At 42.8% G+C, this 14,972-nt stretch overlaps 2 protein-coding genes across 2 annotated transcripts; both read left to right on the forward strand.

Moving 5' to 3' along the window:
- Positions 1-778: 778 nt before the first annotated feature.
- LOC147473853 (uncharacterized) lies at positions 779-1,345 on the forward strand. Its single transcript, XM_086587026.1, has one exon. It carries the CDS (start codon positions 779-781, stop codon positions 1,343-1,345), a length of 567 nt encoding a protein of 188 aa, XP_086443152.1.
- A 113-nt stretch (positions 1,346-1,458) lies between these two features.
- On the forward strand, positions 1,459-1,950 carry LOC147473854 (uncharacterized). The gene has a single exon (XM_086587027.1). The coding sequence runs from the start codon at positions 1,459-1,461 to the stop codon at positions 1,948-1,950; it is 492 nt and encodes a 163-aa protein (XP_086443153.1).
- Positions 1,951-14,972: the final 13,022 nt, after the last annotated feature.

Below are 14,972 nucleotides of genomic sequence, written 5' to 3' on the forward strand. Positions count from 1 at the left end.
GTGGAATCAATCCCCCCTAATTCCTTATCATAGAATCAACGCAGCATTCAATAGTTAATTAGTCGTATCTTGTGGGTAGTTGCATCGTAGTTTATAATTCGTAAATCTCTTATTAGACTTTAGTTAAGATTGATTAGACTTAGAAAATATTACATGTGAAAGAACTAGGAGTGGAACGAACTTCCTACTCCACTGTATCTGTTTAATAGATAGAGAGTAGAACAATCTTTGATAAACTAGGCACGTAATCTCGTTTAGTTTTACTTACGTTTTGAGTTTTATCGTTCATTTCGTAGGTAAACTATCATTTTTACGTTTATCAAATGACATGGTGGAAAAGAGTATGTCGGAGGAAGAGCACCTGGAAGGCCTGAGGGAGACGTTTAGCATACTGCGAGCACATAATTTAAAGCTCAATCCAGAGAAGTGCGCATTCGGAGTAACCACAGGGAAGTTTCTGGGATACATAGTGAATCATCGAGGAATAGAAGCTAATCCTGAGCAAATACGAGCGCTGATAGAGATGCCATCGCCACAGAATGTTAAAGAAGTACAACAGCTAGCTGGACGAATCGCTGCACTAAACTGGTTCATTTTTAAGTCGTCAGATAAGTGTAGACCGCTTTATCGACTATTAAGGAGTACGCCGGACTTCGTCTGGACCACAGAATGCGAGGAAACGTTTCAAGAGTTGAAGGATTATTTGGGCAAGGCGCCTTTACTGTCGCGGCCAGAATAGGGAGAGAGGTTGTACCTATACTTAGGGGTTACAGAGTACATGGTAAGTTCAGTCCTGGTCCGAGTGGTGGATAAAGTTAAAAAACCGGTATATTTCCAGAGTAAAACCTTGTTGGATGCGGATACCCGATATAGTAGAGTGGAAAAGTACGTGTTGGCATTGGTATTCTCAGCATTGAAGCTGAAACCTTACTTTGAAGCGCATTTGGTAGTGGTGGTGACAAATCTGCCCCTTAAACAGGCACTGAAAACAGAGAAGTCCGGAAGAATGCTAAAATGGGTAGTGATGCTGAGTTCATATGAAGTTCAATATCAAATAAGGACTGCGGAGAAAGCACAGGCAGTGGCTGAGTTTTTGGCAGAGCTCCCAGCGGAGGATCCTATATGGGGAGAGGAGATGTTCATGGAGCTTGAGTGTGAGGGGGAGCCAGACTTGCTAGATCCCTGGGATAAGTGGAATGGATGGAAAGTATTCCCGGACGGTTCGGCCACGAACGCATGCAGTGAAATAGGCGTAGTAGTGGTCACTCCTGATAACGACAGGGTTGATTTGTCAATGAAGTTGGGGTTTGCAGCATCCAACAATGAGCAGAATACGAGGAGGTGATAGCGGGGTTAGGAATAGCAGCGGATTTGGGGGTGCACAAATTGACGGTATACTCAGATTCAAATTTGGTGGTGTGCCAGGTAAGCGGAGGTTTTGTTGCTAAATGTGTGCGAATGTTGAGATATTTGGAAATTGTACACAACAGAACAGCGAAGTTCGAAAAGATCAGGTTCATTCATTTGGATCGCGGTGAGAACAGACACACCGACGCCCTGAAGAAATCGAGTATCGAGAAGGGGGAAGATATATGCCAGACCACGGAAGGGACGGGGGGATGGATGAATCCAATCAAGCATTTTCTATCCGGAGGAGAAGTGGTTGATAAGAAAGAAAGGAGAAGATTGGAGCAGACTTCATGGAGGTACACGATGATAGAAGGGGAGATGTACCGAAAGAATTTTGATGGACCGCTATTAAGATGCTTGGGACTGGACCTGGCACAGGAGGTACTGGCGGAATTGCATGTGGGAGACTGTGGGAGTCACTCTGTAGGAAGAACTACAACACATCGGCTGCTGGCGCAAGGATATTTCTGGCCTCATATGAAAAAGGACGCAGTGGAATTTGCTAAGAAGTGTGAAAATGTCAGAGGTTTTCTCAGTTAATATTTGCACCAGCGGAGCTACTACATAATGTGTCAAGTCTGTGGCCGTTCGCTATGTGGGCCATGGACATTGTGGGACCATTGCCTATGGCCAGCGGAAAGAGAAGATTCATGCTAGCCGTTACAGACTATTTTACCAAATGGATAGAGGCAGTGGCCTTGCTGTAGGTCAAAGGAGGAGCAAGTGATCAAGTTTATATGGGAAAACATCATATGCAGGTTTGGATTACCGCACTCCATCATAATGGACAATGGAATACAGTTCACGGGGTCAAAAGTACAAGGGTTCCTGCAGGCTTATAATGTGAAACAAGAATTCTCGACTCCCTACAACTCTGAGGGAATGGACAGGCCGAGTCATCTAACAAGACCATAATGAACAATCTCAAACGAAAGTTAGAAGATAGAAAAGGGGACTGGGCCGATGAACTAAGTTATGTGCTCTAGTCTTATCGGACCACACTGCGAACCTCAACTAGAGAGACTCCATTCTCGTTAGCATACGGCATGGAGGCAGTGATCCCATCAGAGATGGTGGCATCCACGACCCGCACTAAGGCTATGGAAAAGGGATTGAACTGGGGCATACTGTCTAGAGATTTGAACTTGGTTGAGGAGAGGAGGGACACGACACATGTCAGATTAGAGGAGTATCACCGGCGCTTACAAAGGCAGTACAACAAAAAGGTTGAAGCCGCGACAATTTCAAGTGGGAGACCTGGTACTCTACAGAGTGAATCCAAGCACCAAGAAAGTAAGCGATGGAAAGATGGGACCAAATTGGGAGGGACCCTATACGGTGGTGGATGTCAGAGGGGCGGGCACCTACAAGCTGCGAACCAGGGAAGGGAAGCTGATATAGAGGCCTTGGAATATAAGAATGTTGAAAAAGTTTTATATTTAAATGTAACACCGGTCCAAGGCAAAGGACTGGGGCTATTTGCACATATATAATACAATGACACTTTTGAGAAATTAACAAGGCGAATCAAACTTAGGGGCAAAGTGTTATCCCAGCAGTCTCAAAGAGATAGCGGGGGGGGGGAGGAGCCCTTCGCAGACGGAGAGTCTGAATCAAACTTAGGGGTACAGATAATTGCCCCACAAAGAGGCTCATCGCCCTCGAGAGAGCAAATAAAGAGATTTTCACGCATTTAAGGTCCAAATCAAACATAGGGGCGAACAGAGTGTCCCCCAGCAGGCTCGTTAGCCTCCGAGGAATGGCAAGGGAGGAGAGTGCTTCGCGAACCACGAGTCTGAAACAAGCTTAGGGGCCAGATGTTGCTCCCAACCGGGTCACCAGTTTCAGAGGGACTACAGTGAAAGTTGCCACCAAACTAAGTCATGAGCCAAACGAATTGCCCTAGGAGGCTGCCTTAGGAGGAAGAGACAACGGGGAAGAAAAACAAAATACAAAGGAAATTATCTCAAACTAGAGTGTGTAGAGAAAGAGCATACAGATTCTAAAAGAGATTAATATTTGATTACATGAGAACAGGAGCAACTAAAGATGCAACAGAAGCATGTGAAAGGAAAGAAAATATCCATAGTGTAAAATACATGTGTTTGGACTAGAAATTCCCAAACACAGTTAGGGTTGTGAAGAGTGGATTGATTGACCAAAAGAAATGAGATCTTGACCTTAGAAGGTCGCCCTCGCACGCATCCAACCGGAAATAGGGATCAGCAAGTCTCAGCAGTTTTTGCTTGCGTAGTTCTGAAAGTGAAAGCATACTCTTATAAGAAAGATCCGGATTCCAAGATCCGGATCCCACTCTAACCCCCAAATCTCTGAAGATTTTGGTTTATCTTCTTTTTTCTTTCTCTGTCCCTGTTGACCAAACTGTGCCTGTTTTCTCTTTAAACCTGTGCCAGATGCACCTGTCAATATTTGGATCTGGACCTAGTCCGGAATCATGTTGGGTTGAATCAAGAATGTTGGGCCAAAGTCCGGAAAGGTGATGAGCCGGATCCGAGTCTGGAAACACACCGAAGGTGGGGCCCAAACATCACCTATGCCAGATGCACCTGTAAATATTTGGATCTGGACCAAGTCCAGAATCATGTTGGGTTGAATCCAGAATGTTGGGCCAGAGTCCGGAAAGGTGATGGGCCGGATTCGAGTCTGGGAACACACCGAAGGTGGGGCCCAAACAACATGGCATACAAAACATAGAGAATGTCATAAACTTAACAAGAGACAAAATTTCTTTCAAATCCAAAAACCATAATCACTATTTCAGAATGTGTCGGAGAGGGGCTCCGTAGAGGTCGGGTCTGCGGCAGTAATTGTTATGTCAGGGATGATGACTTCTGCAGCAGCTTCAGGGTGCTCCTCAGCTCTAGTTGATACCTTAGTACTTGCTGCATCTTCAGGATTCTCTTCCCCAGCCACCTCAACAGGGGTGGACGGCTTCTTTGATAAGCCGATCTTGTTCTTCCTAAAGTTTCCTGGCCACACGCTTGTCGGCCAGAGCTTTGAAGCGGCTTTGGAAAGTGACCATATACACTGTGTGTTGCTCTAAAAGGGCCGCCGTATTGGCCTGATGTTGTAGATCGAGTAAGAGCGTCCAGGGGCAAACTGTTGTTGCTGGAGTAGAGTGGTACGTTGGTGACTTAAGTGTTCATTGACCGTATCCATGTATGACTGGTGGTTAACTTCCGTAGTCCTCACTTCGTCCTGGGCCTGGGTTTTGGCTAGATCCAAAGCTTCTAACTCTTGCTAAAGTCGGGCATAAGTGGCTCTCAAACCATTAGGGCCACCAGATTCTTTCTCTAGAGAATCCACCTTGGCCCGAGCACTGAAGAGATCACGGATCACGTGGGAGATGTCGAGGCTCACCTGAAAGTAAGAAGGACAACAATTCATGAATGAAAGAGGAAGGAACAAGGGCGGGGGTAAGGGAGAGTACCTTCTCCCAATTAGTGTACAACAAAGTACGGTGGAGATCAAAGGTGCCGCCTTCCGCATAGGATATATCTTTCGACAAATGGGAACCATAGAAGAGAGAGGAGGCCACAGCAGGGTTGTCGAGAGCCGAGTCTGCGACATTTACTTGACGATTGCGCACCTTAAAAGTTGGGGCAAACACAGCGGGGGCAATATCTTGGTCAGTGGGGAGGGCTGTTTCCTTGCCTGGTTAACGAGCAAACTCAGTGGGGACCTCAGGTGCAGCGGTCCAGACGATGGGAGCGGGTTCCTCAAACACGTACATTGGTTCTCGGTCGCTTACTGAGTGGCCCATCGATCGGATTGCGCACCGCAGTGGGAGAAATCTCCATTACTTCATCATCGGTATCATCGCTGTCAAACAGCTTCATCTTGGTGACATCCATATTTGCAGAGGGAGAGATGGAAGGGGTATACTGGTCTTCCCAAGTGGAAATGGACTTGTAGGAGGGAGGATTTTTTGGACCACTGGGAAAAGGGGCTTCACTGGATGCGAGGGTAGTGTGGGAATGAGAGGGGCCGCAGCGTGAACGGCGATGGGAGATATGGTGTCTGGAACATTTCTGGAAAGGAGGCGAAGCTCGGGGTTTTCTTTCCTTGGGGGGAGGAGGACGGTAAAAGGGAGCGAAAAAGCCCGCAAAGTTGTGGAGGGACGGGGCCTCTAACAGAGGTGTGCCTGTGGTGGGACGGAGGTTCAAATGGTTAGCTTGAGAGCGCGGAGTCTGTCAAAAACAGGACAGATGGTCTTTGAGTATAGGTGAGATTTTGAATCGGGCCGCCAACCTGCAAGGAAAGACAACCAAGAAAATGTTAGTACTGCTCATTAAATGCAAGAGGGAAAGAGGCTGTAGTGAGACATACCGCTGGATTGAAAGACAAGGTGGTTAAGTGTCAACCCGGATGGGAGGTTCGCGGGCACGAAATCCCCAGATACATACAGCGGATAGTGATGCCATTGTTTATCAGAGGTGGTGATGTGGAGTACAAAGGATTTCTTTTTAGAGCGGACACAAAATGATTGATACCCCACACTGACGTCCTTGGTGCTTGTCTTTATGAAGTAGTGGGAGACAATATCGCGGTATGTCAATTTGGGACTACCGGATCTATTATAGTAGTTCGCGGCATATATCAACCTCCAGAAATTTCCAATACTTTGGCATGGAGGGATATTGAAGTGGTTACACACTTCAACATCTAATACGGTGAGTGGAAGCCATAGTCCGGCAACAATCTGACTTACAGAAACTACCAAATACCCCGGCCGCAGGGGAACTAGGTGCGGGTAGTAGGTGACCGATGACACGTGCTCTAAAATAATATTAGAGGGGATACCATATGTAGACCTAATCGCATCCAAATTAGGTCTACGATAGTGGGATGGGGGCGGCAAGGGAGGAATGAATCGTCCAGATGTGGACAGGGTCGCATCAGCAGCCACAAGAGGTAGAGAGGCCACCTCAGTAGATCGGGAAGATGAGGAGTTCTCGGAAGCCGTTGTCGACATCGAGAGGGGAAAATGAACAGATTTGAGGAAAGAAGAAGACACCAACAGTTACTATGCAAAGGGAAAGAAAGAGGCAAACAAAATCACTAAGATAAAGGGAAGAAATACCAAGAAAACACACCCGAATCGGAATCCAGTGTATAAAAGCCGGACCGGAGCAAATACCGACGGAACAAGCAGTTCGGAGTGAGTGGGAAAAGGAGGAGTTGCTGGTGAAAGAGGTGTGGTGTTTGAAGAAAAACGAAGTGAAGTGAGGGAAGGAAAAGGAACGAGCGGGATTTTAAAAGGGGGAAGGGTAAGAAGGTAAAATCCTTGGGGTGAGGAAACCGAAGAGTCGGCAGACAATCCAGTGGATGGGTGGCACGTGGAGGCGCAGAGTACAAAGGGTTAGTGAAAAGACGTGCATGATGATTACTCACTGTAACGCACACATATCGATGAAGGGTCAGAAAAAGGGCGGTTGGGTGCCGCGGCAAGGAAGGAACTGCTATTCTTGACCTCGGGCCCATATAGGTCCGTGGAATCGAGAAAGGGCATCTGTAGTGGTAGGATTTGCGGTATAAGAGATGAAGGGTGATGTGACATGATGCAAGCTATGGGAGTGCGAGCCGAGGAGTAGGGGATCGACATTGGGATGGCCCCGAGGTAAGATATGCAGAGAACTTAGGTGCACAGTATCAATCCGCGGTCACGCAGGTACCTGGCAGTAACCTTACACGTGGAAGAAAGGGGAGCGAGGGATGGGAGGACAGGTGGACGTCTGGGATGGGAGACTAGGGTGTATAAAAAGAACAATAGGAGAGAGAGAAAGGGAGGGCTTTTTGGCAAAACTAGGGAGGCTAGACATAAGGAGAGAAGAGAGATAGTGAGTGTGTCTTGAGAGCTCCAACAGGCATCATAAGCAAATAAGCAAAGCTCTTTTATATAAAGAAATACACAATTAACTCAATGCACTTGGCATTTGGAAACTTGATCTTGCGAATAATTAAATTTTTAGGGCTGTATAAATTTTTGTGGAAGCTTGGATCGAATAAAAATGATGGAAATAAAATACATAATTAGAAAAGTCCATGTCTTTTCTTCCTAATTAAAATGTTAAACAGCCTTGGGTACCACTTGATGACCCACTAAATTAAGAGTCCTGTTACTGACAGACCCTGATCTGTGTTGGGCAAACCCCGAGTTGGGTCGGGGTATGCCCATTGTGTTGGGCACAACTTGACTCCATACACCCCCAACCAAAATACTCCTAAACTGTGTAACCGGCAAATACCAGTTACATAAAAAACCAGCTTCGTCTCTAGCCCTTCGTCTCCATCACTATCACCCATAACAGCCCTTTGTGTCCATCACTATCGCCCATATTCATGTCCATCAAAAACAGCCCTTCATGTCCATCAATATCGCTTGATCGATTTATGCTCTCGATCAGATTTGTGCTCTAGATCAAATTTGTAAGTTTTCATTCTATTATTCTTGATTTTTAATGTTGTTTACATTTGTTAAAGGTTTGTTTTTCTTTAGTGACACCATTGTACTCGCTCCCCACTAACCTCTGTATAGCTCTTTGTTTAGTAATAGTATGAAGTTAGGCTGGGATTGTATTTAACAATGTGATGTGTTCATCTTGCAGTTAAACTGCAAAGTGTCACTAATTCGCAAATGATACTTGATTAAAATTCAATTTTTATTCAAAGTTTGTGTTATTAATTATGTTTGGTGTAGGGATTTTTTTAAACAACTAATATGTTGTAATGACAAGGTTGGAGATTCTTGGAGCAGTAATTGGGGCTTCTTTCATTTCATCACCTTTATCATATACAAACAGCAGAGAGAGATTTCCATAATTTCTTTGTGGTGGTCTGCTTAGTTTGGTCGATCTCGAACTAGTGCTTAGCTTAACATCACTTGATCAATTATATTATATATAAGGTCAGTTTATTACAAATTTCCTTCTTCCTTGTTAGTTGCTATTATACACTTGATTATTACTCTTGTTTTTTAATTGGGTCATTCGTTGTTAAAGGTTAACAACATAACCATGTTTTGCAAACTTTAACCATGCTTAGAATGTGCCTAGGATCAATGTTATAAATAAGTTTTATTGTTTGTTGTTTGCTGTGAATTTTTAATTTTATTGCAACCTTTAACCACCATAAGAGCTGAACTGTGAAAACACCATGCGTAGAGAAACTGTGTTTGCTATCACGTTCTTTTTAGATTTGTAGAGGTGGATAACATACATATATGGGGCCATGAGGCTTTTGTTTCTTGGTTTTTGGGTGTGCTTTCTTGGTACGTGTTTGTGACGCGTAAACTTGGTAAGTGTTTTTAGTCCTTTGTTTTGGGGGGGGGGTATGGTTTTCCCCTTTCCCTATTTAATTAGTTCTTCTAATTGAATACACAACAGACTCTGGGATTTATGCACTATTCTTTTTTACTTGAAATTTTACTACTTCGTCTTTTCCTTTTTAAAACCTTTGTTTTCTTTTCGAGGTGGTTCAGAAGTTGGTACCAAAATTCATTAAATGTTTTGTCATATCATGTACCTCCCCATTTTCCAGTCTTAGCTTTTTCCTTGCCCCAAATGGTTAAGTGCTATAATTTGTTGTTGTGGAATATAGGCATGTTGGCTTTTCCATATTTGCTTTGTGCAATTATGATTTTGTTGCAACTTAGAAATGGAGTGCAATTATTAATGTTTTGAGCTATAATCTTGGTGGGATGGGCTGTAGTGCTGCTCTTATATATGTAGTAGACCTTGCCAAGAATCTCCTAAAAGTAGGTTCCCTTTGAATTTTTCTTTTTGTTTAAGAATTCCTCTTAATCGTGAAGCCATCATCATGCATGCATGCATGAGAGGGATATTGTTATCACAATTGTGCTTCCATGCTTGGTGCCAGCTTACCGGCTATATGAAATTATGGAACAAATAAGTATAGTGAACGAATACTTATATTGGTTGAATTAGATTGGGTTTTTTTTCTTAGTGTGTGGAGGGGGGATTTAATAAAGGAGTATAGTTTGCCTAGATAGCATGCACACCTTAGATATAGATTGGCATGCACACTACCTTATTTCGTTCTTTGTTTTTTCACGTTGGTATTGCAACAATTTGAATTAGTTGAATGTCTTATTTTTAACTCCTATTTATTTTGTAGCAATGCCTCGAACAAAGAATGTGAATGTGAATAATGTAGCAAAAAGTGTTTTCACGGGTGCTAAGAAGTTGTTAGGTGGGGGGAGTAGTAGTTCGGGTCGCGAGGAGCCTGAGAAAAAGAGAGAAAGGGCAACAACCACCTCGGCATCAGTCTGTAGAGGGGATCGGAAAGCGGATGATCCCAGTAATGTAGTAAGTGATGTAGAGTTAGGAAATCAAAAGAGAAGAAAGCAGACAGTTCTGAGTGATGTAGATGTAGATGTAGATGTAGATGTAGATTTAGATTTAGATTTAGATTTAGATGAAGATGTAGATGTAGATGTAGATGATGTAAATATGGATCGTGGGAAGAGTGTAGCTGTAGGTGATGGTGAAGAAGATGATAGTGAAGAAGATGACGAAGAGGGTGTTGATGATGCAGAAGAGGAGGACGCGGAAGATGAGGAGGACGCGGAGGATGAGGAGGAGGAGGAGGAGGATGATGATGACGAGGAAGTCCCTGAAGTCCCTATACCTGTACCTCCAATGAATATTGTGAGAAAGTCCAACAATGACTTGGAGTTCCAGAGAGGTGTTTATGGAGGTGGCCCTCGTGTGTCACATCTGTTATATGATTATGCGGTGCACGTGGCTCACGATATTTGGGAGGGGCAGGTAATATTATTATATATTGTCTATTAGTATTTAAATTTTGTATTACGAAACTTTGTGCATACATTAATACTAAGTTTTTGTTGTTTTAGGCGGAGCGAGGGGTGTTGAAGTGTCATGGGCACCTGAACAAGTTGGTACAATGGGATATCGTCGGAGAGTGTTCAGACTGTTCTAATTTTCATGTGGAGCTTCAAAGGACCGGCTTATGTGCTCTGGTCTTAGGTGTATATAGGCATCAGGATCCTGTGTTGATCTCTGCGTTTGTGGAAAGGTGGCATCTAGAGACCAACAGGTTTCATATGCCGTGGGGTGAGATGACAATCACGTTGGACGATGTTTCCCAATTCTTAGGAGTTCCGATCAGAGGCAAAGCAATGACTGGGGACACTGATTTGACCTTGGAACAGACAAAAAGACTCCTCCACCAAGGTCTTGGCATACCCATGGACAAGATAGATGCGGAGATGAAATCCAATAAGTTCACTTCCAAAGTTATGATGGATTTCTTGATGAAGCAGTTTGCTGAGAAGGTGACGGATGAAGATTTACGGGATGAAAATGGGGTTGTTGTGAAGAAGGCGTCAACCCAAAAAGAGTCAGGTTTCTTTGTGAGAGAGCTTATTTGTTGTTTTTCTTTGGATGTACCGCCTTCACCGACATGTCTAGAACTGCAGTTCCTGTTTGTTATCTGAGGCTGCTTATGAAATTTGCCGAGATCAGAGACTACGCGTGGGGTACAACCTTACTGCTTACTTGTACAGGGGTCTTGGGACTGCCACAAGTGCCAAGGTGAAGGGTGTTTCAGGCTATTTCACTCTCCTACAAGTATTAGTTTTTTTTGTTTTTTTCTTTTCAATGTCAATTTTATCTATCTATTACAATATTAACTGGGTGTCTATATTAATCTAGGCATGGATTTATGAGTACTTCCCAAAGATTCGTGCCATTCCCAAACGATGACTATCATTGAGCATGTCGCGTACTCATAAGTACTCGCCATTCGCCTTTTATGCTAGCAATAACAATTGATTGAAGCATACCCAAGCGATGATTGATAATATGACTTGTACCGATGTAAGCATTTTTGTATATAAATAGTTTTATTTATTAATTGATATTATTAGTATGTGGTTAATGATTAATTTCCTCGATCATATGCTATTTGATAGGTTGAATGGTATCCCTATGTTTGAAGTCCGAGCTATACGGGATTGGATGAAATAACATTTTTCGAGGGATTTATATGCTTTCTTGATAATGTTGAAAGCATACAATGTTTGAAGGTTGTCGTCCGGTTGGGTCATATGCAATTTGTACCTTCAGATCCCCCAAGACCAAAGACCTCAACGCGAACTACTTCCGGACGCGGGTACGATGTGAAATTTAATGTTGTGTCTTCCTATTAGAGTAAATGGCAGAATCACTTGATACAACTTGAACATCGAGGACCCATTCCGTCTTATCCATGGGAGTGTGTTAGTAGATACATGAGTTGGTACGAAAACAATAGTCATATTCGAATGATAAACCCTGATCATCTTAATCTCTACTCCCTACAGAGTCTTCCATATCATAATCTGGTGAGTTAATACTTTACAACGTTAGTTTTTTTTGTTTTTTTTTTGTTTTGTTTTGTTTTGGTATTTTATAAATGTAAATGTATATACTAATGTAGTTTTTCGTTTTAATTTTGACAGCACCCCGTCGTTGATGAAATTTCTCGCTTGCTCAATCAAGGCCCGCAATTGGGTGGGATCATGCGATTCCAAATCGATGCAACGAACGAGTTCATGGAGGCATACAATTTGACCCGTGCAAGTTCATTGGCGGACGATATCGTTAAGGAGCATTGGATTTAGCAATGTTGAATTTGGTTAGTTTAGGGTTTACTGTGTTGAGCATTGGCAGTCTTGTTGGAAGTCTTGTTGGAAATGTGTTATAGAGCCAATCTTTTATATTCTGTAGCTTACCTCTTTTTATCTTGTGTTGGAAGATAACTTACTCTTGTGTTGGAAGAGAATAATGTAACTTACTCTTGCTAGTTATGTTAAACTAAGTTCTAATTATTTACTGGTTATTTATGTGAATGGTTTGTTTGTCAGTTCTTAATCTTATGTTTAGTTTTCTCATAGAGTTCTGAAAATTTCTTCAAGGATGGCAGTGATTTGTTCATCACTGAATTGAACCCGTTTACAGAGATTACCAGATATGACATTTCTTGTGTTGAGTCCTCCGTCTTTGTTATTGTCAAATTTTTGGAATATCTTCTTCATTTTCTCCACTCTCATTTCTCTTATGCCATGTATAAAACATTGATCAATTGCCAAAACACGAAACATCTATTTTTTTGCTAAAACACGAAACAACACGCAATATCTGTTTTTTTGCCAAAAAATGAAAACGCCCCAAACGGTGTGCCCACACCGTCCAAGAGGCAAAAAAACAGCAAAGTCATTTTTTTTTTCCAAGTTTTAGTCTCAAACGACATGGCCACACCGTTCAAATGCCAAAAAAAACAGAGAAATCTTTTTGCCAAGTTCGAATCTCAAACGACATGGCCACACCGTTTGGGGCCTAGTCCAAACGGTGTGGCCATGTCGTTTCAGACTAATTACAAATGACATGGCCACACCGTTTGGGACCTAGTTCAAACGGTGTGACCACACCGTTCAAGTGGCAAAAAAACAGCAAAGTCGTTTTTTTTCCAAGTTTTAGTCTCAAACGACATGGCCACACCGTTTGAGACTAAGTCCAAATGGTGTGGCCACACCGTTCAAGTGCCAAAAAAACAGAGAAATCTTTTTGCCAAAAGTCATTTTTTCCAAAATAAAAAAAACATACATACATCCATACAATTAATTCGACAAAAAAATACCATCAAATTTAAGAAAATTGTATCAAAAACCAAATTACAATTCCAACCACATGAACATTAATTACATAGACTTATTCCTAGTCAACATCTATTATTGGTATTTCGGACCCATCATTAGTGTGCTCGTCTTCCAATACTAAATTGGGAATGTTCAATGCCGTAAATTGGCGCTTTGTCTTGCTTGTAATGCAAGATCCCAACTATCTGCAATTAAATGTCGAGCTCTACGCCATCTTCGCGATCGGTTTTGGAACCGGACAATCAACAAGTTCAACATGGACAAAATGACATCCCCTCAGACGTAAAGCGGTACCCAACACTTTTTTACTCTCTCTCGATTTGCTTGGGTTCTCGGGCAAAATAAGATGGCAAGACATACTTCCTAAATGTACGAGGATCGACATTAAATCTCGAAGCAAATAGATATCCAAAGAAAGGGCATGCTCATCCACTTACGAGGGGTGCCCAACCGCATTCACGGAAATTGTAGGTTTCACGCATGCATCTAATCTCACCGTGAGTGTACAATGTACAATATAGGGGGAGGTTGTCATTAAGTTCTTGTAACAACTCATTTCTCATCCACGCCACTCTTCCCCGACTTCTTCCTAGTGCAATGCATATTGCTCTATACCCCAAGAATTGCCATCACCCACGTGGTCATCCACTTTAACAATATATTTGTGCAGTTCTTTTGGAATGTCCAAACCGTAATGTCTCGGCTCCCTCAGGATGCCAATGTCTAACTTTTGAGGTGATTTTTGAGAAGAGCTATTCCGTGGTGTGGTTGTTTTAGGTGGTAAAGGTGATTTTTTAGAAGAGTTATTCCGTGGTGTGGCTGTTTTAGGTGGTAAAGGTGACTTTTGAGAAGAGTTATTCCGTGGTGTGGTTTTTTTTTGTGGCAAAGGTGGTTTCAGAGAAGACTTCTCTGCAGGTGTGTTTGGAGTAGCGTATTTCGATGGTGTGGGTGTTTTATGAGAAGGCTTGGAATTTGGCGTACATTCCGATTGTTGCGACGAGACCCATTCTTCGTGCTCACGTTGGGAATGTTCAAAACCAGATGAATCTCGCTTTGAAGAGTTCTCATCCTCAGTTGGAAGCTTTCTCTTGCAGCTACCCTTAGGCCGACCTTTGGTTTTCGCCCTCCCTCGTGAGGTGGTTCTAGCCATGTAATTTCTGGCACAGCAATCTCCAAAAGTTTTCTAACCATAACCATCTGCTCTTCTTCAGAAGCCATTTCATACCTTTTCATAAACATATCCATCGAAGGTCTACAATCGGGACTAACACCCACCGACACACTTGGAAAAACAAACAGAGTTTTCCAAAAGGGATCGATAGCACTCAAAGATATGGAACGTTCTTGCTTTTGAAGTTCAATGATTTAATGAGCACATGACAATCCATGAATGGTGCGCAAATAACACCCACAAATGAACTCAGAGTCTTTAGCAGCACGGCTTACACGGGTATCTAGTTCTTCATAAAGCAAGTCCAAACATTTTCTTGAGACCAGGTTTCTAAGTTCACGAAATAAAGGAATCCGGTGGTGGTCTTTGGGTTACAATCGGACTCTTCTCGAACGCATACTCTAATCTCGGGCATTTGGATCTCTAAAATCGGGTGGATCAAGTAAAACATACTTAGAAAATCATGTCCGTTTGTGTTTCCTAGAACACGCTTCACCCGAAAGCATGAGACCGCTTCAACTCTATTGGGTCGTTGTACTCCCAAAGTGAATGTGTTGATCCGTCCAACAACATACTGAATCGATCCTTGTAAAGCAACCAAGTCTCGCAGATAACTAACAAAATTGGAGTACTCAACCCTATAGTGTTTTTCCAAAGCAAAGAATTTACGGTTGAAGATATCCTCGA

The sequence above is a fragment of the Coptis chinensis genome, unplaced genomic scaffold (assembly GCF_015680905.1).
Source record: "Coptis chinensis isolate HL-2020 unplaced genomic scaffold, ASM1568090v1 utg1761_pilon_pilon, whole genome shotgun sequence".
NCBI classification, from domain to species: Eukaryota; Viridiplantae; Streptophyta; class Magnoliopsida; order Ranunculales; family Ranunculaceae; genus Coptis; species Coptis chinensis.